This window comes from Mauremys reevesii, linkage group 2 (assembly GCF_016161935.1).
Source record: "Mauremys reevesii isolate NIE-2019 linkage group 2, ASM1616193v1, whole genome shotgun sequence".
Taxonomy (NCBI): Eukaryota; Metazoa; Chordata; order Testudines; family Geoemydidae; genus Mauremys; species Mauremys reevesii.
In genome coordinates, this window is record NC_052624.1 from 103,170,459 (window position 1) to 103,196,419 (window position 25,961).

The window sequence follows — 25,961 nt, forward strand, 5'->3', positions numbered from 1 at the left end:
GATAGTACTCCTTTTTAAAACAAATTGATGGAACCAAAATTCACCATACAAGTTGTTAAAATCATTTTATTGATATTACTATGTTAAAAATGAAATACATCAGAGCTACTGAAGAGCAATGTACTCCTACTGATATTTTGCTAACATTTTGCTGCTCCGTATATCAAAGTATGGTTGCACTGAAGACAGTGAACTCCATCGTGGGGATTATATGATCCTGGGCTGCAGACAACTACAGACAGAGAAAACAGAACAAAAGATATTTTAAAAAACTAAATGAATAGTATCTAAAATATTGCTTAGATTATAAATGTTTTAAACCCCTTCCTTGGGACTAATTGGCAAGATCAGATTTTTCTAACATTCTAATATTTGAATTAAAAAATAAAATAAAAGGACAAATGTAAAAATCTATTTTTACATGCAATCCATTCATTAAATGTAATATTCTTCTCTTCACAAAAGTAGTTTGTATGATTTTCTGATTCTCCATTGCTCTACCCCAAGTAAGTTTTTTCACTATTGAAAACCAGCGAGCAGCAGCTGTCAACAGATTGTAGTGTGGTCAACACCCAGTAATGTTTGAACTACATTGCTTTAGCTCCACCTAGTGGACACAAATGTTCTTAAAAGCTAATTTAAAACAAAACTGACTTTTAAGAATCTATTAATAAGTAGCAAATGCACAGACAATGCAACAAACAAGCAGACATCAATGTGTGGTGCCAAAGATGGTGTTATGAGCAGAAGAACTTTTCTACTGGTTAACTCATGCTATGCCATTCTGTGAAATCAGTACACACTCAGCTAAGGACTGACTATAGCCCTAGCCTGTATAGGATATGTTAGCCCCCAACGTAAGTCATCATGAGGAAGCAAGAAGGATCACAGCCAGGTGATTGGTTTGTCTGTGGTTCTCCTGGCTCCCTTGAACATCACTGTACTTTGACAATTATAGCATTTTTAGAGGAAAAGGGGGGCAGTGAGAGTGTTAATGCTGCCCCACTGGAAACTGGGAAGCTCCTACTCTTGTAGCTGGAGCATACCTGCTTCTCCTCTTTGTAGCTCAAAGAAGTCCACTAAGTCTTATCCTACCTGACACCTATTAATTCAACAGGATTTGTGGGGCTTCACCCTGCCTATTCCCATTATTACAGAACCTTAGCAAGGTTCATCTGACCCATGGCAACCACCAGGGGTTGCCTGACTCTGCTTGTTCCTTTCTGGTGACTCAAAGGAGTTTTAGAGGTCTTCTCAAATGTCATTAGAAATGGGCAGAGCTTATTCACCATTTGGCAAGAGGCTTGCAACTGACCCCTCATCCTAACCCTAAAAATCACTGTATTAACTATATGGATTATGGTAGTGCCTAAACACCCCAACCGAGAGCAGGGTCCCATTTTGCTAGACACTATACAAACATTACACATGTATTTGAATCAAGGATGATGACTGTCTGACATTTTCATTAATTAAGCATAAGGGAGAGCATCACAGTAACAATGATTGGTAGAAGGATTCAGGAGCCCTTCTCTCTCTGCAGAATAGTCACAAATTTTTCTCCCACTGCTAGGGAGAGTGAGGAAGTGTGTATGGAAATGGTATGTGAAGCTCTGTATCCACCCTTCAGAGACCTCTATGGGTCTCCTAGAGGAAACCCTGAATATACATATAGCAAATAGCACTTCCCAGTCTCCACATCAGCTGAGCTGGTAAATAGCCTTCCTTCTCCCCAGTGTGTCTCAACATCAGAAGCAAAACTGCCCTCTGCCCACTTCTTCTCCCAGAGAATTCTGTGTTATATGATAACAATCATATAAAAAGTTATTTGTGAACAGCTCAATCTCAGTCTGCCATCTAGGGGAAGGCATGAAAAAGAGAAAAAATCTTAAGCAAACAAGCCTACTGCTTGCTGAACTGGCTGCTGGGAAAAGATATCAAGTTTCTTACAGTAAACATAACTTGCCTCAATCTTCCTTATTGAGCATAAATTCCCACTGGCCTAACTTCACCCTTCATGTATAAACATCTCCACAAAATACTTCACCTCATATATTTCAGTTGTACCTATCTAATATACCATTTCACACCTCACAAACTTTTAAGTGCACTTGACATGTTAATTTCTTCTTGAATCCTAGGTGCTGACATTTTCTCCTCTACTACAATTTTTAGTACTATTTCAATATTTGCTTGAGCAATAAATTTTATTTAAAACTTTGAAATGATTATTCTTCAGATATAGTTTCTTTTTTTAATTTTTTAAAAAAATATTGTAATGGCAAGCTAAATTTGTACCTAGTCCATTAAAGCAAATTACTACAGGAAATCAAACTATAAAAGATAATGAATGAGGACAAAGACTACTAAGTTATAAATCAAGTATGGGTTTCTGATTATCTTATTCCATGGGACGAAATCAAGTTGCCAGGAATGTATCAGGAGCCCACAAAAGATATGAATTTTGGTACCGTATTTCATCTACATCTGTAGCCTAACTCCTGAAGGAAAATGAAAACATTGCAGGAATGTTTTTAAGACCAACACAAAAATATTTTTTTTATATCTAATGGTCTTTTGAAGACACAAAAGTGGTACACTTTGTGTTAATTGAACTTTAGTGGAGTATCATGTTTGTTTTAGCAATTACCCAAGCATTTTATTTAACCTTCAAATATGCTTTATTTTATATACCTTAAGAAAAGATTTTAAAAGGCACTTAAACCACTAGAATGAACAGGAATTATATTAAATTTATGTTTCTAAGATTTTTATAATATTAATATGACAAATCTGCAAATTAAAATACATTATAAATACAAATATGAAACCAGAATGAATAAAAATAGATTTATTAAAAATGGGTTTTTATTTAAATTAATTGTTTTCTTTTTTTAAAATAAACCCCGTTTAAAATTAAATTTGAAATTCTGATAACGTTAAGACCGAAACATATTATAATTATTCAAATAAAGTAATACTCAAGCAGTATACACATTGCTGAAATGTTAAAGAAAATCAAACCACTGAACTGGTAGAAGTCACTGGCTAAGCACCTGAAAGAAAATTACTTACTTGTACAGTACCTGGTTTTTCAAGATATGTTTTATACATATATTCCACTGAGGTGTCTGTGCACCCGGTACATTCAAGCAACAGACTTTTGGTTAGCAGTACCAAGTGGGTTAGCACATACACCATAAGTACTCTTATACCTCCAAGCAAGAGCAGGACCGCTCTAACTGCCTTCTTGTTCCTTCACCACTGGAATCTTCGTAACAATACAATCCATTGTAACGGGGATGGCTAGTGGGTCATGGAATATATATCGTATATATGCGATCATTAGCTGGTTCGTTTATAAGCTGACCCTCCCAAGATGGATAAGTAAAAATGGAAATTTGTTATGACCTGTTCATAAGCCGACCCTATAATTCAGAGGTCAGCAAACTTTGGCTCCCGGGCCATGAGAATAAGCCGCTGACGGGCCAAGATGGTTTGTTTACCTTGAGCATCCGCAGGCACGGAGGTGAACCTAAGTAAACAAAGTGTCCCGGTGCACCAGCTGCTTACCCTGATGGGCCGGGACAGCAACCAGTGGGGAAATTTTTTGTGGGGGGAGAAGCTGGGGGTCAGGGGAGTAACCCCTGTGACCATCCCCCACATGAACCCACCCCTAGCCCGGGACCCCCACACTCTCACTATCCCATCCCTTCCCACTTCATCTGGGGAGGGCCAGAGGAGGATGTCTCTGGCCTGGGTTGAGCTGCTCCAGCAGGCTGGGCAGCGTGGCCACAGCCTGCTCCGGCGGGCCAGACCGGGCAGCGCGGCCGCAGCCTGCTCCAGGGGGCTGGGCTGGGGCGGGATGGCCACAGCGCGCTCCAGTGGGCCAGCCGGCACAACCACAGCCTGCTCTGGGGGGCGGGGCCAGGCAGCATGACTGCAGCCTGCCAGCCCCAGAACTGCAGTTGCTTTGGAGGCTTGGGGGAGAGCAGTGTGTCCAGAAGCAGAGAGACTTTGGCCCTGCCTCTTTCCTTCTGGCTCTGCTGCCGCTCCTTGCTCCCTCTGTTGGGGGGAGGGGCTGTGTCCCACCTCTCCCTCCCTATACCCATTCATAAGCTGACTCCCTTCTCTGGTTCTTCCCTTTTTTACTAAAAAAATTTGGCTTATGAACAAGTATATACGGTATACCTGCAACAAATCTCAAAGAGCCACGTGAATGTAGTAAATCATTGTTTCTTATTTTTCTTTGCGTGCTTGTACACATTTATATTTCAATGATTCCCAAGTTGTTCTCTTTTGGAGATGGAAACTCACTGCGGTCTACTTAAACTATGACTGTAGAACTGTCATTTCAATTATTTCACTATGGCATAATGTTGACTGAACGTATGGATGTAGCAACTCTGTAAATTTCCATGAGGAGAACACTCCTCAGAAGGGTCACAGTGGCAGCCTGGGCTCCAGTTTAATGCATAATAATACTTGGTAATGGTGTTACATTTTAACAACTCATAACAAGTACAGATACAGGAAGAGATCCAGTTAGAAATCCTCTGGGATGAAATGGCCTATCATTCTTCAAAGGGCGGTCTCATAAGGCCTGTAAGGACTAAGTTAAAGTCCCAGAAAGGGACTTGTTCTCTTGTTGGTGGATAAAACTCTTATTAGGCCTTTTATAAGTCTTCCTACTACAGGGATGAAGAAAACAGAACATCCCTGAATAGGAGGGCGAATGGTGGAGTTAGCTTGCTGAAAGTTGACCTTGCAGCTCACTGATAGGCCAAATTCTTTAGTTCCAGTAGGTATTCAACACTTCTTGTACCTGCGCTTTGGATGGAGGCAGTTGATGATGCCAGGCCTTCCTATTCCTGTTAATAAGGATATTCTGAAATCTATGTAAACAGTTTATTTCTGATAAATTCAGCCACCCTGCATTCATGCTGTGAGGTGGACACTGCAAGGATTGGGGTACAAAATCTGACTGGGTCTCAGCAATTGCGTCCAAGAATAAAGATAAGGTTATAGGAGGCTGCACTGACATAAGAACAGCCTACTGGTCAGACCAAAGATCCATCTAGCCCAGTATGCTGTCTTCCAACAGTGGCCAATGCCAGATGCCCCAGAAGAAATGAACAGAGCAGATTATCATCAAGTGATCCATCCCCTGTCGCCCACTCCCAGCTTCTGGCAACAGAAGCTGAGGGACACCATCCCTGCCCATCCTGCCTAATAGCCATTGAGTACCTATACCAGTGAATGTATCTAGTTCCTTGAATCCTGTTATTGTCTTGGCCTTCACAACATGAAATTGGGCTTGTTTTTGCCTTATTTGGTTTGTGAGTTGCTTCTTAGCTAATTTTTGGCTGTTTGGCTTGTAGCTTGTTCCTTCTTTTTTTTTTTTGATCGGCTCCTGGCAAGCAGGGGAAAGAGAGGGCAAGCTGGGCCAAGGGGAGAAGAGAGTCGGGTGAACAGCGGGCCCACCACAATCTCAGATTGCATGCCGGGGAGATCTAGTCACATGGAGTGTTGTGGTTCTTAGGATTGGCTTGTTTTGGCCTCGTTTTGAAATGGGATTAGCTTGATTTTTGGCTCAGTGTGAAAGTTGGGGTGCTTATTTACCGTGTGAAAGTTAGCAACTGTGCTTTGCAGGTATGAAGAAAGGCTCTCAGGTCTACATTGTTTATATGAAGGGCTGTTTCTTGGCAAAAATCACTGACCTTGAGTTTACACTCTGTTCAGATCTGCTCCCGAGCCCAGAGTGGATTCATCCATTATTAGTGTTTTCTATGGAAGTGGAAGGAGAAAAGGGAACTCCCTTGCACACATTTTTCAGAGTCATCTATTCCTTAATGATAATAGGACTCTGAAAGGTACATGAACTGCCATGTCCAAAGGATATTTGTTTTGCCAATATAGACTTCAACCAGCTTTGCATGTACTACAGGTAAAGTGTGGTGGCATGCTGAGTCACACGTACATTCAAGATGCCAAGATTCCTAGCAATCTAAGGCAAAATCACAAGGATGAACCTGCAAATTACTGCATAGGATGGACTGAAGTTCTCCGGAGATAGATAGGCTGTTGCAGTGAGAGTCGAGAATGGTCCCAAAGAACTTGATTCTTTCTACAGAGGGGACAGTGTCGACTTGTCTTGTTTATTCTCAGACCCAGCTGGATGAGCCACAACTGAACCTACTAATACCACCATACATTTTGTAAAAACTCTGGGACCTGATGAGAGACTAAAAAGAAGCACTGTGTACTGGTAGTAGCAGATCCCAACTAGAAATCTTATATTTTCCATGGCTTAATTGAGGCAGTTGATGATGCCAGGCCTTCCTATTCCTGTTAATAAGGATATTCTGAAATCTATGTAAACAGTTTATTTCTGATAAATTCAGCCACCCTGCATTCATGCTGTGAGGTGGACACTGCAAGGATTGGGGTACAAAATCTGACTGGGTCTCAGCAATTGCGTCCAAGAATAAAGATAAGGTTATAGGAGGCTGCACTGACATAAGAACAGCCTACTGGTCAGACCAAAGATCCATCTAGCCCAGTATGCTGTCTTCCAACAGTGGCCAATGCCAGATGCCCCAGAAGAAATGAACAGAGCAGATTATCATCAAGTGATCCATCCCCTGTCGCCCACTCCCAGCTTCTGGCAAACAGAAGGTAGGGACACCGTCCCTGCCCATCCTGCCTAATAGCCATTGATGGACCTATCCTCCATGAATGTATCTAGTTCTTTTTTGAATCCTGTTATTGTCTTGGCCTTCACAACATGAAATTGGGCTTGTTTTTGCCTTATTTGGTTTGTGAGTTGCTTCTTGGCTAATTTTTGGCTTGTAGCTTGTTTGGCTTGTAGCTTGTTCCTTCTTTTTTTTTTTGATCGGCTCCTGGCAAGCAGGGGAAAGAGAGGGCAAGCTGGGCCAAGGGGAGAAGAGAGTCGGGTGAACAGCGGGCCCACCACAATCTCAGATTGCATGCCGGGGAGATCTAGTCACATGGAGTGTTGTGGTTCTTAGGATTGGCTTGTTTTGGCCTCGTTTTGAAATGGGATTAGCTTGATTTTTGGCTCAGTGTGAAAGTTGGGGTGCTTATTTACCGTGTGAAAGTTAGCAACTGTGCTTTGCAGGTATGAAGAAAGGCTCTCAGGTCTACATTGTTTATATGAAGGGCTGTTTCTTGGCAAAAATCACTGACCTTGAGTTTACACTCTGTTCAGATCTGCTCCCGAGCCCAGAGTGGATTCATCCATTATTAGTGTTTTCTATGGAAGTGGAAGGAGAAAAGGGAACTCCCTTGCACACATTTTTCAGAGTTATCTATTCCTTAATGATAATAGGACTCTGAAAGGTACATGAACTGCCATGTCCAAAGGATATTTGTTTTGCCAATATAGACTTCAACCAGCTTTGCATGTACTACAGGTAAAGTGTGGTGGCATGCTGAGTCACACGTACATTCAAGATGCCAAGATTCCTAGCAATCTAAGGCAAAATCACAAGGATGAACCTGCAAATTACTGCATAGGATGGACTGAAGTTCTCCGGAGATAGATAGGCTGTTGCAGTGAGAGTCGAGAATGGTCCCAAAGAACTTGATTCTTTCTACAGAGGGGGACAGTGTCGACTTGTCTTGTTTATTCTCAGACCCAGCTGGATGAGCCACAACTGAACCTACTAATACCACCATACATTTTGTAAAAACTCTGGGACCTGATGAGAGACTAAAAAGAAGCACTGTGTACTGGTAGTAGCAGATCCCAACTAGAAATCTTATATTTTCCATGGCTTAATTGGATGACCACATGAAAGCTGGCATCCTGTAGCCCAAGAGCAGCTTATCAGTCATTCAGCTCTTCGGATGGGATGATGATGTCAGCAGATTTGCCTGGTGCCCTCAGATGTGACGGTCTCACTGGTATCAAGGTGGATACTGAAACCACTGTTTGCTGTGGGACCTGTTGGGCCACAAGCAGAAGTGTGTCTGGGAGCAATGAACACAATGTATCTTTGGCTGCTACGCAGGCCCAAGGAGTAGATAGTACTGATAGGATTGGTACAATAGTCAATTTGTGCCAACAGTGAAACTGGACACAGCATCAGTGTCAGGGCTGTCAGTACTGGAGGAAGGGATGGAATTGTCGGGGCTGGCCTCATTGCTACTAAGGAGATCAGTACCAGAGTCATTGATATCACTGTATACTGAATCCCTGGAAACAGAACCTGAGTTAGTGACACCTGTCCTCTTTAATCAGCCAGATTGGTACCTGACAGCTTATAAAGCAAGTTTTCACCTCTTGCTGAAGCATGATGTTCAGAGCCACATGGTTCTTGAGGAGCCTTTCCTGGGTTTTGAGCTGCCCTTATGCGCTAAAGAGCTAGAAGTCTTAAGGGCCTTAGATGTAGGGCCAGGGATGGATTGCTGCCTCTTCTCTCTGGAAGTTTTGTGAGACTCCCTCCTTCTGTCAGAGGCAGAGTCTTTTGGTGACAGAACAGCAACTGAAGATGAGGTAGCTGCAGGAATGCTTCTGGAGGAGGCATAATCAGAACGATCAGCCCTGGGAATACCAGGATCAGAGCTCAGGCCAACAACCTCTTCATGAGGTAAATCTTAAGCCAGGACTCTCCAGCTCTTTCAGGTTCTTTTCCAAATCAACTCAATATAGCACATCTAGCACTAGACAGATTAGACACCTAGTGTGTCTGTCGTTTAGTGACATTACTGCCTCACATGTCAAGCAATTTTGAAATCTGAGGATTTATGTACCAAGACAACTAATCTGTACAGGAGTGTGGTGGGGCTGCCCCACACAGGTATATGGAGGGTTAAAGCAGCCCACAGGGAGGCTGCGCAAAACCCAACCAATGGGAGGACGGCTTGTAGAGAGCCAGTCAGGAGAAGAGTTGCTGGAGTAGCCAATCAGGGCCAGTGAGGGCCATATAAGAATGGCTGCTCAACAGAGCAAGGACAGTCTCTCCCTGGAGTGCAAGGGAGAAGGACTGGCTGCCTTAGAGGAGTACCTTAGATAGAGCAGTACTGGGCAGGGTCAGGGGAGCAACAGGGAGCTCCAGCCTGAGTGCTGCCAGACTGAGGCCCTTGATACAAAGGGCCAGGAAGGTGCTAGGGCTACAGGAAATAGGCGGCAGGAGTTGGAGGAGAGGAAGCACATGGCCACCAGCTATAGGGTCCCTGGATCAGCCCGGAGTAGTGGGCAAGCTCCCCTTCCCTTTCTCCTCCACTTGCCACAGAGGGGGTGGCCAGTATTCAGACTGAGGTTTACCCCTTGAGGTGAGGGACTAGACCAAAGGCTGCAGTAGGGCACAGCATCAAGTGGATGGACTAGAGACAGCTGGTTCCAAAGCAGAGTGAGACAGCTGGAGGGCCGTTCCCAGAAGAAGATGTCTCGGTCTGGGGAGCAATGCAGGTCTTAGAGGTGGAGCAGAAGTGATGGTGGTGAGACACCACTAGATGAAGGTGCACCAGCAACCAAGTGCTAATTCCCAGCACAGCCAGCAGGAGGTGCTGAAGTGGTGAGTCCTGCCCCGTCACAAGGAGTACCACCACAGGAGACGAAAGAAAATAGCCTCCTCTTAAAAAAGAACAAAATAAACTCTTACTGAAAACTAAACTTGATCTTAGCCAAAAGGCCGATAAACTACCTATCTACTAAGCACTATCTATTTACAAAAAAGCTGCTGATAAGCAAGGCAATACATTGTGAGCTAAGAGGCATTACTGAGAACGCTATCAAAGCCTCAGACAATGAGAAGGAACTGAGAGGCAGAAGGAGCAGCCCTGCTCTTTATTCCCACAGTTGGAGGCACAATGATACTCAGGGCGCATGCATGGCTCAACATAGTGCAGATGACTGAAAGTGTCTGGTTTGAATGCACCGGGCACACATACCCCAACAGTGGAACGTGTGTACAAGCACTCAAAGAAGAACCAGAGTTTGTTAAAATGCTAAAGTAGCTTCTGACAGAAGTGACATCTTCTGCAGGTGCAGAGACTCTTTTCTTTATTTCAGATTATTCAACAAGTTCAGAGCTAAACTATTAGTTCATTCAAAGTTAAGAAACGGACAGGGAATTGAAAAAGCAGCAAAGCTTGTTCTCCTCTTCCTTTCTTGAATTAAAAACTGTATGTGAGAGGATGAGATCTACTAGTTCTAAAATCTTGAATGACATGGTGACCAATTCAATTCACTAACTACAGAGAATACTTCCTTTGTTTAATGCATCTGTTTTAAATGCAAAACAGGCTTTAATAAAAAAAATTTCTTGTGTGTCCAATACATTTAAAGGTAATGTTCAATAAGAAAAAAATGCTGTTTTATGCATTTTAATTGTATTACAATTTGCATCCAAATGCAGCTTAACACAAATCATGAGTAAAAAATTAATCCTATACTAAATAAGAAATATTCACCATTTTCTAAAAGTGTAAAAATTAAGAATCAGAATAAAAGAATGTTAAGCTACAAACAGCTTAACTAGATGTGCATAGACACAGTTTATCCTCCTTGTTAACAAACAGTACCAAATTTAGGGTAAAGCCAATCTAGTAAAAGCTGTGTTATCCAGCACTTTACCAACTGGAAAGCTCTATAAACTGGCATTTCTGATCTTCATTGAAAGTCCAGTTTATAGTCCAGTTGGTGCAGGGCCGGCAGGTTCCCTACCTAGCTCCCTGGAAGCGGCGACATATCCCTGCTGCTCTTAGGCGGAGAAACAGCCACAAGGAGTTCAGAGCGCTGAGTGTGGGAACCTCAGCCAATGGGAGCTGCGGGGGCAACGCCTGCGGGCAGAGGCAGCGCGCAGAGCCACTTAGCCTACCTGCTGCTCCTAGGCAGAGGCATCATGCCATGCTTGCGGGGAGCCACCTGAGGTGAGCACCATCCAGCTCCAGCACTCCACACCCTCTCCTGTGCCCCAACCCCCAGCCCCCTCCCTCTTATTTAACTGGAATTTTTCACTTACCGGCACCTCCCATTTCCCCAACATAAGAAAACTTTTACTATATTTAGTTGCAAGTCAACAAGTTCCAGTGTTTAACAACCAATGAGAATGACCTTTCTCTAGAAGAGAAAAAGTATAAATGCAAAATAGGATTAAAGTTGAGCATTTAAATCAAATTTTCTAGCTTGCTGATTTAAATCATGATTTAAATCAGTGGCTCTCAACCTTTCCAGACTACTGTACCGCTTTTAGGAATGTGTTGTCTTGCATACCCCCAAGTTTCATCTCACTTAAAAACTACTTACTTACAAAATCAGACATAAAAATACAAAAGTGTCACAGCATACTTTTACTGAAAAAACACTTGCTTTCTCATTTTTACTATATAATTATAAAATAAATTAGAATATAAATATTGGACTAAAATTTCAGTGTATAGTACAAGTCATTGTATGAAATTTTAGTTTGTACCGGCTTCACTAGTGCTTTTTATATAGCCTGTTATAAAACTAAGCAAATATCTAGAGGAGATGATGTACCCCCTGGAAGATCTCTGGCTACCCCACTTGAGAACAACTGATTTAAATCAATCCACCCTTTACGAGACAGAAAGGCTTTACTGACCAGAAGTAACTCATCTTCAAATGTATTGTCTCTATAGCACTACCCATTAAGAATGCCTACCCACGTGGCCTCAGAAACAATTTTGAGTAGTAGTCTGCAGTTACAAGTTCCAAGGGCATAAATACTCTGTCTCCTCTAACCGCCCTTCAGTCACTCTCTACCTCAAGAAGTCTTATTTGGAGGCGGGCCTTGAAGTTACGTTAACAGAGGATGACTATGGCTCTGAGATGGCAATACATTCAGAATATAAGAATTACCTCTAATAAATTAATAACCTTTTGTAGTTTCATGGCATTGCCTCCACAGAGCCCTACTGTAGGAGACTAGCTAACAGTGATAGCCCTTAAAATGCAAGCTTGTTCAACAGCAACTAAAGCATTGTACTTCTCAAACCAGAGTCTGCTGTTGAAAAAATGTCAAGAAAGTAATTTGAGAACAGAACTCCACATATATCAACCCTAAAATAGTTTTCATGAGTGCTCAAGCTGGCAACAGAGAGGAACTGATGGATGGTTAGAATGAGTATAGCAATTATTCTCTTGGTCCATAGAATGTAGGGCTTGACAGAGATGTGTGTGGACCTCCTAATTGCTAACTACTAATCAAACAGATTTTATGGCCAACCAGTAGGCCTCTGTGAAGGCAATGTCATGTTTTTGTAATGTCTATATGTATGTTGTTTGGGGACCTGGGAAATGAAAAGATCAGTTTTACCAAGGGGCAGGCTAAAGGAAGATCTGTGGATTCAAGTGTGTTGCCAGAAGGGCGTTCAGGGACAGTCACAGGGAGTAGCCACAGAATTACCGGGAGTCCACTCAAAATACAGAAGCTCTGAATGGGAGGCAGTCAGCAGAGAGGGGTTGAGTGCAGGATGGACTCTGCCCCTTCTTCATGGCTGAATGCTGCCCTTCCCAAGTAGGCTGCATCATAAGTGAAAGCTTGCTGTTATGCCCCCTGAAGGTACCAGCAGGTAAAGGGAACTGGCTCAGGAGGAAGGCCTATTTCTGTAGGGAACCCAGAGACAGAGAGAATGAGCTTCTCCCTGATGTTTATTTAACATCATACAGTCAATGCTATGATCCCAACTGATGTGAAGTAATAGGGTATGTATAGCAGCTACTTAGCACCAGTATGTAATCATGTGCTAGTGCTGCCTGCTGCAGGAAGGATAAGGAACAAGGCAGCTAAAAGGAAGTGTTTGAAAATTAGTATTTTTCTCCCATCCATCAGGGCTGGGGAAAGAGGAAGATTCTGACGTGCGGAAGAGCAAATAGGACTTGGTTCTGGGAAGGAAAAGGGCTTCAAATCTGGAGCTAAGACAAAAACATTGCTTGGATCTATATTAAGGGAAGAAGAAATGTGTGTTAGGAAGAACAGATATTTCTATTCAGGGCAGGGTGCTCAGCTTTGGAAAGAGAGTGGAAAACAAAATGTTGGGGAATCTGGTTGAGTTAGTAGGAATCAAAACTTCTGGTGAATCCAGACACTAGTTATTCTTGGAGCTTACATACACAAACATTTAGTTTGTGGCCAGCTTGGGTGTGAACGTACACCACACTAGCCTGCCGCACACTAACTAACTGTTCACATGGACTCTGTTGATACATACTAACAGTTCATTAATGTGCTTTAATCTACTCCCGTTTCAAAGCAGCAGGCTAGCGTTAGGTAGATTCACACCCCAGCATGTCACAAACTAAATGTATGTGCAGACAAGACCTTGAGTTTTACCTCAAAATTGTAACACAACATAACTAAAATATTTCTAAGAACAAAATCTGTTTGAATTATCAAAATTATAATAATTTTTTAGCATGCACCACGTAGGAGCTGACAACAACATTAACAAAGTAGGGAAATGCAACCTAGATGAAGCTACCATAACGTGGGTGCAAAACTGGTTGAAAAACAGTTCCACAGAGAATAATCATCAGTGGTTCACAATTATGCTGGAAGGGCATAACGAGTGAGGTCCTACAGGGATCAGTTCTGGGTCCAGTTCCGTTCAATATATTCATCAGTGATTTAGATAATGGCATAGAGAGTACACTTATAAAGTTTGTGGCCGATATCAAGCTGGGAGGGGTTGCAAGTGCTTTGGAGAATAGGATTATGATCTGGATAAACTGGAGAAATGGTCTGAAGCAAACAGGATGAAATTCAATAAGGACAAATGCAAAGTACTCCTATGGTGGGGCGGCTGCCCCACACAGGGAAAAGAAGGGGTTAAAAGCAGCACCAGGGAGGCTGTGCAGAACCCACAAATCAGAAAAGGGTTTACTGAGCCCACCAATAGGGGGAAGGCTTGCTGGAGCAGCCAATAAGGGCTGGCGAGGGCCATATATGTGGACAGTAGAAGGCAGTCTCTTCCTGGAAGGCAAGGGAGGAGGACTGGCTGCCTGAAGAAGTGCCACAGATAGAGCAATGCTGGGCAGGAGAAGCAGAATGTGAGGGTGTGCTGCTGGCTAACCACTGCCAGGCGGGGGCCTTGCTACAAGGCCTGAGAGGGTGTTAGGGCTACGGGGGAAGTGGCCCGGAGAAAATAGGCAGCAAGTTGGAGGACAGTAGGTGTCTGCCAGCTATAGGGTCCCTGGGTCAGGACCCAGAGTAGCAGATGGCCCTTGGTCCCCCCCACCTCACCTGCCAATGAGGAGAGTGGCTGGTATCCAGACTGCAGTTGGCAAGTGGACGGACTAAGGACTGCTGTTCCCCTGGAATGGGGGAGATACCAGAGCGGGGGGTACAGCCAGAGGACTGTGCCCAGAAGAGGAAGCTGCGGTCTGGGGAGCGACCCGGGTCCAAAGAGTGGAGACACCTGTGACCGCAGGCATGACACCATGAAAGCAGATTGGAAGGGATGAGCGCTATTTCCCAAGATGGCCAGCAGAAGGTGCCACAGTGGTGAGACCCACCCCATTACAACTCCATTTAGGAAGGAACAATCAGTTGCACACATACAAAATGGGAAATGACTGCATACGAAGGAAAGGGATCTGGGTGTCATAGTGGACCACAAGCTAAATATGAATCAACAGTGTAACACTGTTGCAAAAAAAGTGAACATCATTCTGAGATGTATTAGCAGGAATATTGTAAGCAAGACACGATAAATAATTCTTCTGCTCTACTTTGCAGTGATTAGGCCACAACTGGAGTATTGTGTCCAGTTCTGGGTACCACATTTCAGGAAAGATGTGGACAAATTGGAGAAAGTCCAGGGAAGAGCGACAAAAATGAATAAACGTCTAGAAAACATGACCTATGCAGGAAGATTGAAAAATATCGGTTAGTTTAGTCTGGAAAAGAGAAGACAGAGGGGACATGATAACAGCGTTCAAGTACATAAAAGGTGGTTACAAAGAGGAGGGAGAAAAACTATTCTTCTTAACCTCTCGGGATAGGACAAGAAGCAATGGGCTTAAATTGCAGCAAGGGAGGTTTAGGAAACATTAGGGACATTAGGAAAAACTTCCTGTCAGGGTGGTTAAGCACTGGAATAAATTGCCTAGGGACGTTGTGGAATCTCCATCATTGGAGAATTTTAAGAGCACGTTAGAAAAACACCTGTCAGGAATGATCTGGATAATACTTAGTCCTGCCATGAGTACAGGGGACTGAACTAGATGGCCTCAAAGTCGCTTCCAGTCCTATGATTCTATGATTTCCAGCCCTTACACTGCCCCAGAGCGCAAGGGCTTATTAGGACTATTGTGTTTATGGGAGCTAGCCTCTGCAAAAGGGAAGAGGAAGTGAATTTATGATAGAACTGGAGCACTATATACTATAACCTTCCTAAGAGGTAGAGGTGTACTCCCAAGAACCCCACAGAGCTGTAGTTTTCCTCAAGACTATGTAAAACTATAGTTATGGATATAGGTAAAACTTTCAAATGCTTCACTACATTCCTTTGGAAGAAATGTAAGAAATTTCCGTGCATGGTATAAGCTCCTTCTCATAAACAGAGCAAATGGAAAAATCTCATATGCAAATATATTGCAGATCCTGCAGTTTTAGGGTCTTTTCATTATGTTTTCTATTTTCTTGCATAATCTTTGTTTCTTTTTTTAAAACAAAAGTCTCTATATTGGATTACATCTTGAAGGCTACGTTCTCTTTCCCTGTTCTCCAGCCATGCAGGAAACTGCCTTCACCAAAAGACCAAGTGCAGCTTTATTCTATTCTTCTGTATACTTCTACATTACACCACACTACTGAGATTTCAGCCTCAGTGTCTAATTGAGATAATTTGAACTCTATTAAGGAAAACAATCTAAGAACAATTTAGAGTCAAAGTAACTTTTTTAAATTATGATCCAAACCTTGGTCACTTTACTCAAGTGTTTGATCTCACTGATTTCAGTGAGAGAACTTGTATGAATAAAGTGAGCAATATTTGGCCCATTCTTTGTTTCCCCTTCCAGTATATTCTAGAATTGTCTCTTTTGCGTGCTCATTCTACAAATCTAGAGGGTTTTTTTATATATATGCACCCTATGCTGGGAAAAACTGGAGGGCAAGGAAGGCTTCTAACCTTTCATCTTTCCAACCTTTATTTTTGGTTTTGTAATTTCTCCTATGATTAAAAAAATCCCTGTAAATATTTTCCTCAAATTTTGCATTAATTTTCCAGGTTTTGTTCTAATGATCTTTGCACATATTCTTTGCAAAATTCATTAACTTTACCAGGAAGCTTCAGTTTAATGATCAGCACTAATGATAAAGATCTTACATTAGTATAACACCTTACATTCTGATGGATCAAAAAGTGCTATACAAATTTAACTTACTGATATGAAAGCTATTCACCTGGATCATTTCATCCACAACTTAAATTTCAACCATTCCTGGGGTGAAGCTTGAACAACTATGTAAGAGTGTATTACACATTACATACTATTTAGAACAGGAAATGTGGCATAATTTCAATTGCAACTACAGAAGGAATTTAAGTAAACCAAATGTAATTACAAAACTTGTAACTTGACCAAGATACTGTGTTAATACTTCTGCTGTTACAAAGAGTGTCATAGGGGCCTTTAGTAACAACAAAGAGCAGTCAGCCATTTTTTTCGTCTCACTTGAAAGATGGAACCATGAACAGCACAGAGACCCCCTTAACACTTTGCAGGGTTATATGTTTAGCCTTAACTCACAAGAAAGAGTGCCATCTAAGGATCTGATCCAAATACCACTGACTTAAATGCACTGTGGATAAAAAACCCCTAACTCATCAAGACCGCTTTCTGCAGTATCACACTGTTCCTTGAAAACATCAGTCTAAAATGGTAAAACAGGTCAATCTTGATTAGCTTCAGAGAGAGCTGACAGGATAATACCATAAGGTGGGTATGAATGACTACTCTGAAGTTAAACAATATATAGAGCTCAATCAAAATGAAAATTATCTTGAAATAATGTGTATGATTTGAAAATTTATCACATACCACAACAATCAGGACAATCTGGATGTATCAGAGCATTTATTCCATATCCTGGATAGCAGCGATTAACCCATACCATTTGCAGAGTACCTTCAATATAGTATATTTCAGGTAAGGGCTCAGAACGTTTCCCCAGCACTTCCACTTGTTGGTTAAAAAATCTCTCTATAAGGTCTTTTGCCTAAAGTAAAACAAAAATGTTATTAAATCCTCTATTCAAAAATAAGTAAAAAAATGTTCTAGTGTACATTGGGAGACGTTGTAGGGTACAGGATCTGAGAGATGCATTACTGTCATTATTGATCATTGCTGATGGGGGAGGACAGAGCTGGCTGGCTAGTCTATCATATTTTAAATTTAGACTACTATAATTGTGAATTTTAATTTCTGTGGAAGTGGTCAGAGGTTTGGCAGGCACTAATAGCTGTCATGAGTCAGAAAAAGTAAACATTACCAGCAAAAACATTCTAAAAATGAGTGACAGTCTTTCCTATAAAAGCAGCAGAGAGTCCTGTGGCACCTTATAAACTAACAGATGTTTTGGAGCATGAGCTTTCGTGGGTGAATACCCACTTCGTCGGATACATGACACGAAAGCTCATGCTCCAATACGTCTGTTAGTCTATAAGGTGCCACAGGACTCTTTGCTGCTTTTACAGATCCAGACTAACACGGCTACCCCTCTGAGTCTTTCCTATATTATAATAGGGATTTCTATGATGTGGCATCAGCAAAATAGACTCATGGGTCTTCCATCCACACAACTACTGACGTACAGGATGAATCACACTTCAAATGCTCTTCTCACCCATGACAGGTCATCTGTTCAAGAAACAGATAATGCAAGCATCTCCCCAAAATAAAGCAAACTACAAAAAAATTACACTATTGTAACTGTCAAATATAACATGGGAGGTTATTCCCATTGCTGGAGTGGTTTCGCAGAAATCCAATTCTAGGTAACAAATATTTTTTCTCTTAATGAATCAATTTCAGCACTGAAAAGCAGGTGGAACTCCATGGTCTATAGGCGCCAAGTAGCAATGACCATCAAAGTGAGTCTTTTTTTAGTGCCGTGTGTATGTGGGTGGGTTACTTAACTGTACAGTAAGCTATGTTCTTAAAGATGTGTAGTCTGTATTTGTATTCCACAGCTGGTGGTTACCCATCTACAGCCTATGCACCAGAGATCTTTCTAGTCAGCACTGTCCGCTGGGGTGGCACATGCTCCATTCATATCCTTGTGTGCTCAGGTGAAGGTATAAAAAGGTATACCTCAGTTCCTTCACCACTTCAAAAACCTGTTCTCTGAAGACTCTGAAGTAGGGATGGTGGATGGGTCATGGAATATGTATACTGACTACACATCTTAAAAAACATACAGATAAGTAAAGAATGATTAGTTTGTATAGCACATAAGAATGGCCTTACTGGGTCAGACCAAAGGTCCATCTAGCACAGTATCCTGTCTTCCAACAGTGGCCAGTGCCAGGTGCCCCAGAGGGAATCAACAGAACAGGTAATCATGAAGTGATCCATCCTCTGTCACTCATTCCCAGCTTCTAGCAAACGGAGGGTAGGGACACCATTCCTGCCCATCCTGGCTAATAGACATTGAGAGACCTATCATCCACGAATTTATCTAGTTCTTTTTTGAACCCTCTTACGGTCTTGGCCTTCACAATGTCCTCTGGTAAGGAGTTCCACAGGTTGACTGTGCGTTGTGATGGAGTTTTGAGAGGTATTATATCTGGATAATCCCTGGGTGTAACTGGAGTTTTGAGAGGTGTAATCCCTCGTAATCCCTGGGTGAGGTGTGCATACACTCCATGCATCTGAAACTAGAAGAATTTTCATTAGTAGTGTCCATCGGTTTGTGCCTGTGCCCTTCTCCTCTTGCTCCCAATTTATGGTGATGTGGACCAATTACTTCTCCTGTTCTTCTCTACCATGAATAACCTTAAGATAATTATCTGAAGCAGAGGGGAAGCAGAGAAGTAGCATTCTTTCTTCTTCTTCTTCTTCAAGGGATGGTCCCTATGTTTACTCCACTCAAGGTGACTCACAAGCAGTACTCACTGAGGAGGAGGGCGTGAAAAGCCCTGCACTGATAGGAGGTATGCTCTGCTGAAGGAGCCATCTGCTGCTGGAGCCTGCATCAAGGTGTAATGCCTTGCAAAGGCATGCACAGAGTCTCATGCTGCTGCTCCTCAGATCTCTAGAAGAGGGATGTCCTGTAGTGAAGCTACAGAAACTGATTGGGCTCTAATTGAGTGTGCTCTCACACCCTGTTGGACAGGTGTGCAAAGCAAAGCAGAATGCAACTCAGAATGACTCTGAATGGAGATAGCTTCTCCTGTCATACATTCAATGGAGGAAACAAATAGTTTAGGGGATCTTCTAAAGGGTTTTGTCCTCTATAGGTAGAAAGCAAGGCTTGTCAGACATCCAGAGAATGGAGCGTCCTGTCCTCTCTGGTGGCACATGATTTCAGGTAGAAGACAGGTAAGTGGATAGCCTTCTTCAGATAGTAGTTCCAAGATCACCTTCCAAATAAACTTGAGATGTAACCTTTGGGAAACTATCACTATGGAAGACTGTATACGGAGGGTCTGCCATAAGGGCTTCCAGCTTTCCTACTCTTTGCTGAGGTCACTGCAACAAGGAAGGCAACTTTCATAGACAGATGACTGGAGGAACATGAGGCCAAGGGTTCACATGGAGCATTCATTCAGGCGCAAAGATTATACTGAGGTCCCATATCAGCAACAAGGAAAGGCTCTGACAAGGTCGTTCAAATATTTCTCTGTAACTGGATGGATAAAGACTGTATTGTTGTCCACCAGTGGGTGAAAAGCACTAAATGCTGCCAATTGCACTCGTAAGGAGCTGAGTGACAATCCCAACATTTTCAGAGAAGAGAGACGCAAATATAGCTGAAATCTTGGAACCTTCTGGGGATAGCTGTCAATGCTGGCATCATATAGAAACACTTCTTCCATTTTGCTGTACAGCATTGCTCCGTAGTGTCTCTTCTGCTGTTGCTAAGGTCTGACTATAGGGCAGCACAACACAATTGCTCTAAATTTGTTGTCCACCCAAATACCAATCTACCAGCTGGAGAACTTCTGGATTGGGATGGCAGAAAGTGGTTTTGTCCTGAGTTAAGAGGTCTGATGGTATTTGAATGCAGATGGTGCGCAGTCACCTGGAGAATGCCATGAACCAGAACTGTTTTAGCCACATGGGAGCTACCAGGGTTACTGTCACTTTGTGCTGCCTGATTTTTCTCAAGACTTGCTGTAAGAGTGGATGAGTGGAAATGTACATTACTGCTTGGGACAAGAAACATATCCCCTTTGGAATTCTGGCCTTGGGCCATTAGAAGCAGCACGCCGGGCATTTCTTGTTCTCATCAGACACAGAGATTCTACAACAACATTCCCCATTGTTGAAAAATACTCCACATCACCAAGTCGTGTAGTTTCCACTTGTGTTCTCTGGCCAAGTGTCTGCTGAGGCTGTCTGCCAGAGTTTTCTGCATCCCAGTCAGGTGCTCCATCTCTGACCAACCAGTTATCTGGACAGAGGAATTCCTTAACGTCTATTTTTCTGAGGTAGGTGGCTACTACCACCAAACACTTGATCAATACCCCTGATGATGCAGAAAGCCCAAATGGCAAAACCTAGCATCAGCAATGGTTGTTGTCTACAGTGAAACTCAGGTAGCATTTCTGGGCTGGGGGTATTGCAGTGTGAAAGTACGCATCCTGGAAATTAAGGGCAGTATATCAGTCCTTCTGATCTAGACAAGGGAGATCAAAGTGAGAGATATCCTGAGTCTGAACTTCTTGATGTAAACATTCAGGTCTCTGATGTCCAGTATTGGCCAGAGTTCCCCTTTATTCTTCGGAATGAGAAAGTATCTTGAATAGAGCCCCCTCCCTCTTTGATGGGGGAGCACCTCTTCTATTGCACTGAGAGCTATGCGGGATTGTGCCTCTCTATTGAGGGGAATCACTGAATACAGATGGGGAGGATGAGGTGAGTAGCAGGATAAGAAAGGAGCTGTATCATATAGACGATCTCTACCCATATCTAACACTCCATGATGAGAGATGTTGTTGGACCAGGTGTGATGGAAATGAACCTGATGGTTGCCAAGGAAGGGAAGTGGGGAGATATCAGAGGCTAAGATACAAGAGGTACGCTGGCCTTGGACACAAAGTCACATTTCCTGCCTTGGGGAAGCAGGAGAGTGCTGGAATAGAGTGGTAGTTGCACCCAAGGACTTCCTTCTCGAAAACCTTTGCCTCTTTCTAGTGTGCTCAGGAGGCCTATATTGGTAGCAAGGAAGCTGTCTCTCATGCAGTGGAAGCACAGTGTGCCTGAACTGCTGTTGCTTGAAGGCTGGGTGTAGACCGCTAAGGATCCAAAGGTAGTTCTTGAGTCCCTGAGATTTCTCATGGCCTCATCAGTCTTGTAGAACAAAGAGCATCCCTCAGAGGGTAGATCTTCAACCATGGACTGATGCTTCTTAAGTATCCTGGATGAGGACAGCCACAATGAGTGATGCATCATAACTGTTGCCGTCATTGCCCTGAAGGCCATATCTACAGTATCCAATACTGCCCATGCTAGGATAGCTTGGAATTTACTCTTGTGATAGTTTGTCAATAAAGTATTGCATGGTACACCAGCTGAAGTGGTGGTACTTTACTCAGACTGCTTGAAAGTGTAAGGACCTGGGGAGTAGAACCCTGGCCTGCAGAACCTGGAGCAACTAATATTCCCACAATGCCACCAGAAGGCCTCGTAAAGGCATAGCCAGGGAGCACTGTGGAGAAGAGATGCTTCAGGAAGTACTTCCCATGAGACTCAGAGTGACAGTACCCTGCAGCTCTCTGATTGGCCAAGTGTCCCTACTTAACCCCAGGCGTTGTGCCAGGAAGTTGTCTGGGCAACTACAGAGACCTTGGCCTGATAACATGCTGGACTTTGCCTTGTCTTCTGGTCTCTGAATCACGTTGGCTGAAACTTTCCAAAACATTTCAAAAAAAAGACACCCAACGTGGAAAATCCAAATGGTTAAAGTTTGGCAAAGTTATGAGCAACTGAACACAGGGTCTTATAATGGGAAGAGTCAGACAACCGGGTAATACCAGCCCTCTCTACAATATAGATGCCTGTTAAAAAGTTAACAACCTGGAAAAGGAGCAGCATAATGACAGAAGAAATTTGGTGTTGCCAAATGCAAAGTAATGTACATGGGACAGAACAATTTGAAATATTTATAAACACAAATCTCTTCTAAATTTACAATAATTTAGAGAAAATACCATGGGTAAAATTTCAAAAGTGCTTAAATGACTTAGGATTCTGAAATCACATTTTCCAAAAATGACTTATGCAATCAGGAGCCTAAGTCCTATTGACTTCCAATTAAATTTAGGCACCTAAGACCCAGAAGCACTTAATTGCCTTTGCAGATAACTGCAGTTGCCCACTCAATGCCTGGGTGGCTAGCCCATGACACCACCTGTGCTGCAACATCCACACCGTTATTTTTAGCACTCTAGCTCTAGCAGAGCTAATGCATGTCTGCTTACATAGGCTGGGTGGCACTCTCCTAGCTGCAGCGAAGACATATCCTTAGGCATCATTAACATTCTCAAAACCACCACTCATCTAGCACCTAACCCCTTCAGCACTTAAGGTTCCACTGGCTGGCATTCTCAAAGCTGCCTAAGAACTGGCATGACCACATAGCTAATGAGATGGTCACAGCTATAGGTCAAGCCAAACTCTCAGATGCTCCAAAAGGGGATTCTCAAATTAAGTGAGGAAACTACTATCTCACCAGTAGAACTCGATCCCACAGGTGTGCTCAGAGCATGCCAAAGACTTGTTACCTGTCACAAAAAGCAGCCAGAGGCAAGCAGGTCAGGAAGTGTGTACATATTCTGGTGTAGGCGACTCTCTGACACCACATTCTACAGGCTATTACCCTCTGATCCCACTGAGGGGTACCAAAAGAAACTGCATCATCTGCTCAAGAAACTCCCTGAAGCAGCACAGGAACAAATCTACACAGACACACCCCTAGAGCCCTGACCAGGGGTATTCTATCTGCTACTCAAGATCCATAAACCTGGGAATCCTGGATGCACCATCATCTCAGGCATTGGCACCCTGACAGCAGGATTGTCTGGTTATGTGGATTCTCTCCTCAGACCCTACGCTACCAGCACTCCCAGCTATCTTCGAGACACCACTGACTTCCGGAGGAAACTACAATCCATTGGTGATCTTCCAGAAAACACCATCTAGCCACTATGGATGTAGAAGCTCCCTACACCAACATTCCACACAAAGATGGACTACAAGCTGTCAAGAACAGTATCCCCAATAATGTCACGGCAAACCTGGTGGCTGAGCTTTGTGACTTTGTCCTCATCCACAACTATTTCAGATTTGGGGACAATGTATAGCTTCAAGTAGGCGGCACTGCTATGGTTACCTGCATGGCCCCACAGTATACCAACATTTTTATGGCTGACTTAGCTGAGGAAGTGTTGTTCTCTTGTCCCCTAGCACCTCTACTCTATTTGCACTACACTGATGACATCTTCATCATCTGGACCCATAGGAAAGAGGTCCTTGAGGAATTCAACAATTTCCACCCCACCATCAACCTCAGCCTGGACCAGTCCACACAAGAGATTCACTTTCTGGCCACTACTGTGCAAATAAGCAAAGGTCACAAACACCACCCTATACCGGAAACCTACTGACCACTATACTTACCTACATGCCTCGAGCTTTCATCCAGATCACATCACATGATCCGTTGTCTACAGCCAAGCCCTAAGATACAACTGCATTTGTTCCAATCCCTCAGATGGAGACAAACTGACCTCTATCAAGCGTTCTTAAAACTACAATACCCACCCACGAATAAATGGACACAAATCAGACATCAAGAATTGTAACATTCAAAAACCAGTAGGAGAGCACTTCAATCTTCCTGGACACTCCATAACAGACTTAAAAGTGGCAATTCTTCAACAAAAAAACTTCAAAAACAGACTTCAATAAGAAACTGCAGAACTGGAATTAATTTGCAAACTTGACACCATCAAATTAGGCCTGAATAAACACTGGGAGTGGCATCAGTCACTACAAAAAATAATTTTCTTTCTGATACTCACACCTTCTTGCCAACTGTTGAGAATGGGCACATCTACCATGATTGAATTGGCCTCATTAGCACTACCAAAAGTAATTTTCCCTCTGTTGATATTCACCCCTTCTTGTCAACTGTTGGAAATGGGCCACATCCACCCTAACTGAATTGGCCTCGTTAGCATTGACCGCCCCCCCACACTCAGTAAAGCAACTCCCATCTTTTCATGTTCTGTGTATTTATACCTGCCTACTGTATTTTCCACTCCAGGCATCTGATGAAGTGGGTTATAGCCGGCGAAAACTTTTGCCCAAATTAATTTGTTAGTCTCGAAGACGCCCCAAGGACTTCTCGTTCTTTTTGCTGATACAGACTAACACGGCTACTCCTCTGAAACATGCTTTGGTGGTTAGCCTACTCACCTGGGATGTTGGTTCAGGTCCCTGGTCTGCATCAGGCAAGAGAAGGGATTCATAACTGGGTCTCCCACATCCCCGCTGAGTGCCCTAACCACCAAGCTATTGGCTTCTGTCTCTTTCTCTCTAACAACGCTGAAAGGTTTGTCCAAGTTGTTTTGGCTGAAAGGTTTGTCCAAGTGGTTTTGGCTGCTAGGACGTGGGCTACCTAAGCAGTTATCACAAGAGAAGCACTCCAACCAGTCAAGGCAAAAATAGCAGTTATCACAAAAAGATGATAATTCTGCTTTGGGTCTACAACTTTGGAATACAGTAAATGGCAGTGGTCAGCAAAATAAGATAAGGTAATCACATTCTTAAAATATGGTCATTTTTAATTGCTTTCCCCATTTACTGCCCATTCTCAACCATGGCTACTCCATTAACAAGATGGGATCACTTTGGGAAGGAGAGGGAAGAACAGGGGTTTTCAGAATGCACAGACAAAGAAGAGCACTATGTCTTTAAAAATTAGGGTAAAGGAGAAGAACATGGCTGCCGTGTTGTCCGTATACCCGCACGCAGCGGTCCCGGAGGTGTGAAAGAAAGCAAGCAAGCCAGGCGGATCGCTCTCAATTCCCGACGTGATGATGTGCAGGGAGAGCTCGGGACCAGAGGCCCTGAGTGTGCAGGTTCCCATGTGAGCCATCCCAGCGCCCGCCGCCGCCTGTGGTCAGGTGACCGACGGGCGGCGGGGGGGCGAACGGGCGGCGGTCACCCTCTGACCACGCCACCAGGTGAGCGTCTGGAGGAGGAGGAGAGTGGGAGGGTCTGAGACCGGACAGGGTGAGGGTGAGGGTGGGGCCGGGGGCCAGGGTCAGCTGGAGCTGGAACGGACGGGGAACGGCCTCAGCCTCGCTCCCACGACGCAGCCATGTGGCCGGCCACGCAGGCAGGCGCAGGCAGGAAGGAAGGCTTTGTAGGTGGGAAGGAGTGGCTGCGAGGCCATCGCAGCGCCACGAGTCGGGAACGAGGAGTGCAGGCCGGGCCCGAGGAGGGGCCAGGAGAGAATCGCTTCCGCAACTCCAATCGCTGTGGGGGCAGGGGTGGGACTGGCACGGAGGCGGGCCGAGAGACCGAACAGGTGCAGTATTCCTCTGACACCTGGCTCTTGCTGAGCTCCAGAGCAGCGCGGATCAGCCAGTCGCCGAGATATGGATCGAGGTGTCATGCGCGACGACGGAGCGCTGCGCCACGCACGCGCCACATGCACCTGGTGAACACCGAAGGCAGTGGAGAGGCCGCGTAGCACCCGTGGTGGTAGTGTAGTGGGTGTGACCGCGCA

General features: G+C 43.7%; 1 protein-coding gene across 3 annotated transcripts in view; it reads right to left on the bottom strand.

Annotated features, from left to right (window-relative positions):
* Positions 1–39: 39 nt before the first annotated feature.
* The window catches only part of LOC120398953 (zona pellucida binding protein), a 75,655-nt gene continuing 49,733 nt past the window's right edge, over positions 40–25,961 (bottom strand). For 2 of the 3 annotated variants that reach the window (XM_039526761.1, XM_039526762.1), the window contains exons 7-8: positions 17,039–17,216; positions 40–232 (exon numbers count right to left, since the gene is read on the bottom strand). In XM_039526761.1, coding sequence (XP_039382695.1) covers positions 141–232; positions 17,039–17,216 — 270 coding nt within the window. In that variant the 3' untranslated portion in view covers positions 40–140. The remainder of the gene's footprint in view (positions 233–17,038; positions 17,217–25,961) is intronic. The other variant, XM_039526763.1, reaches the window with a different exon arrangement.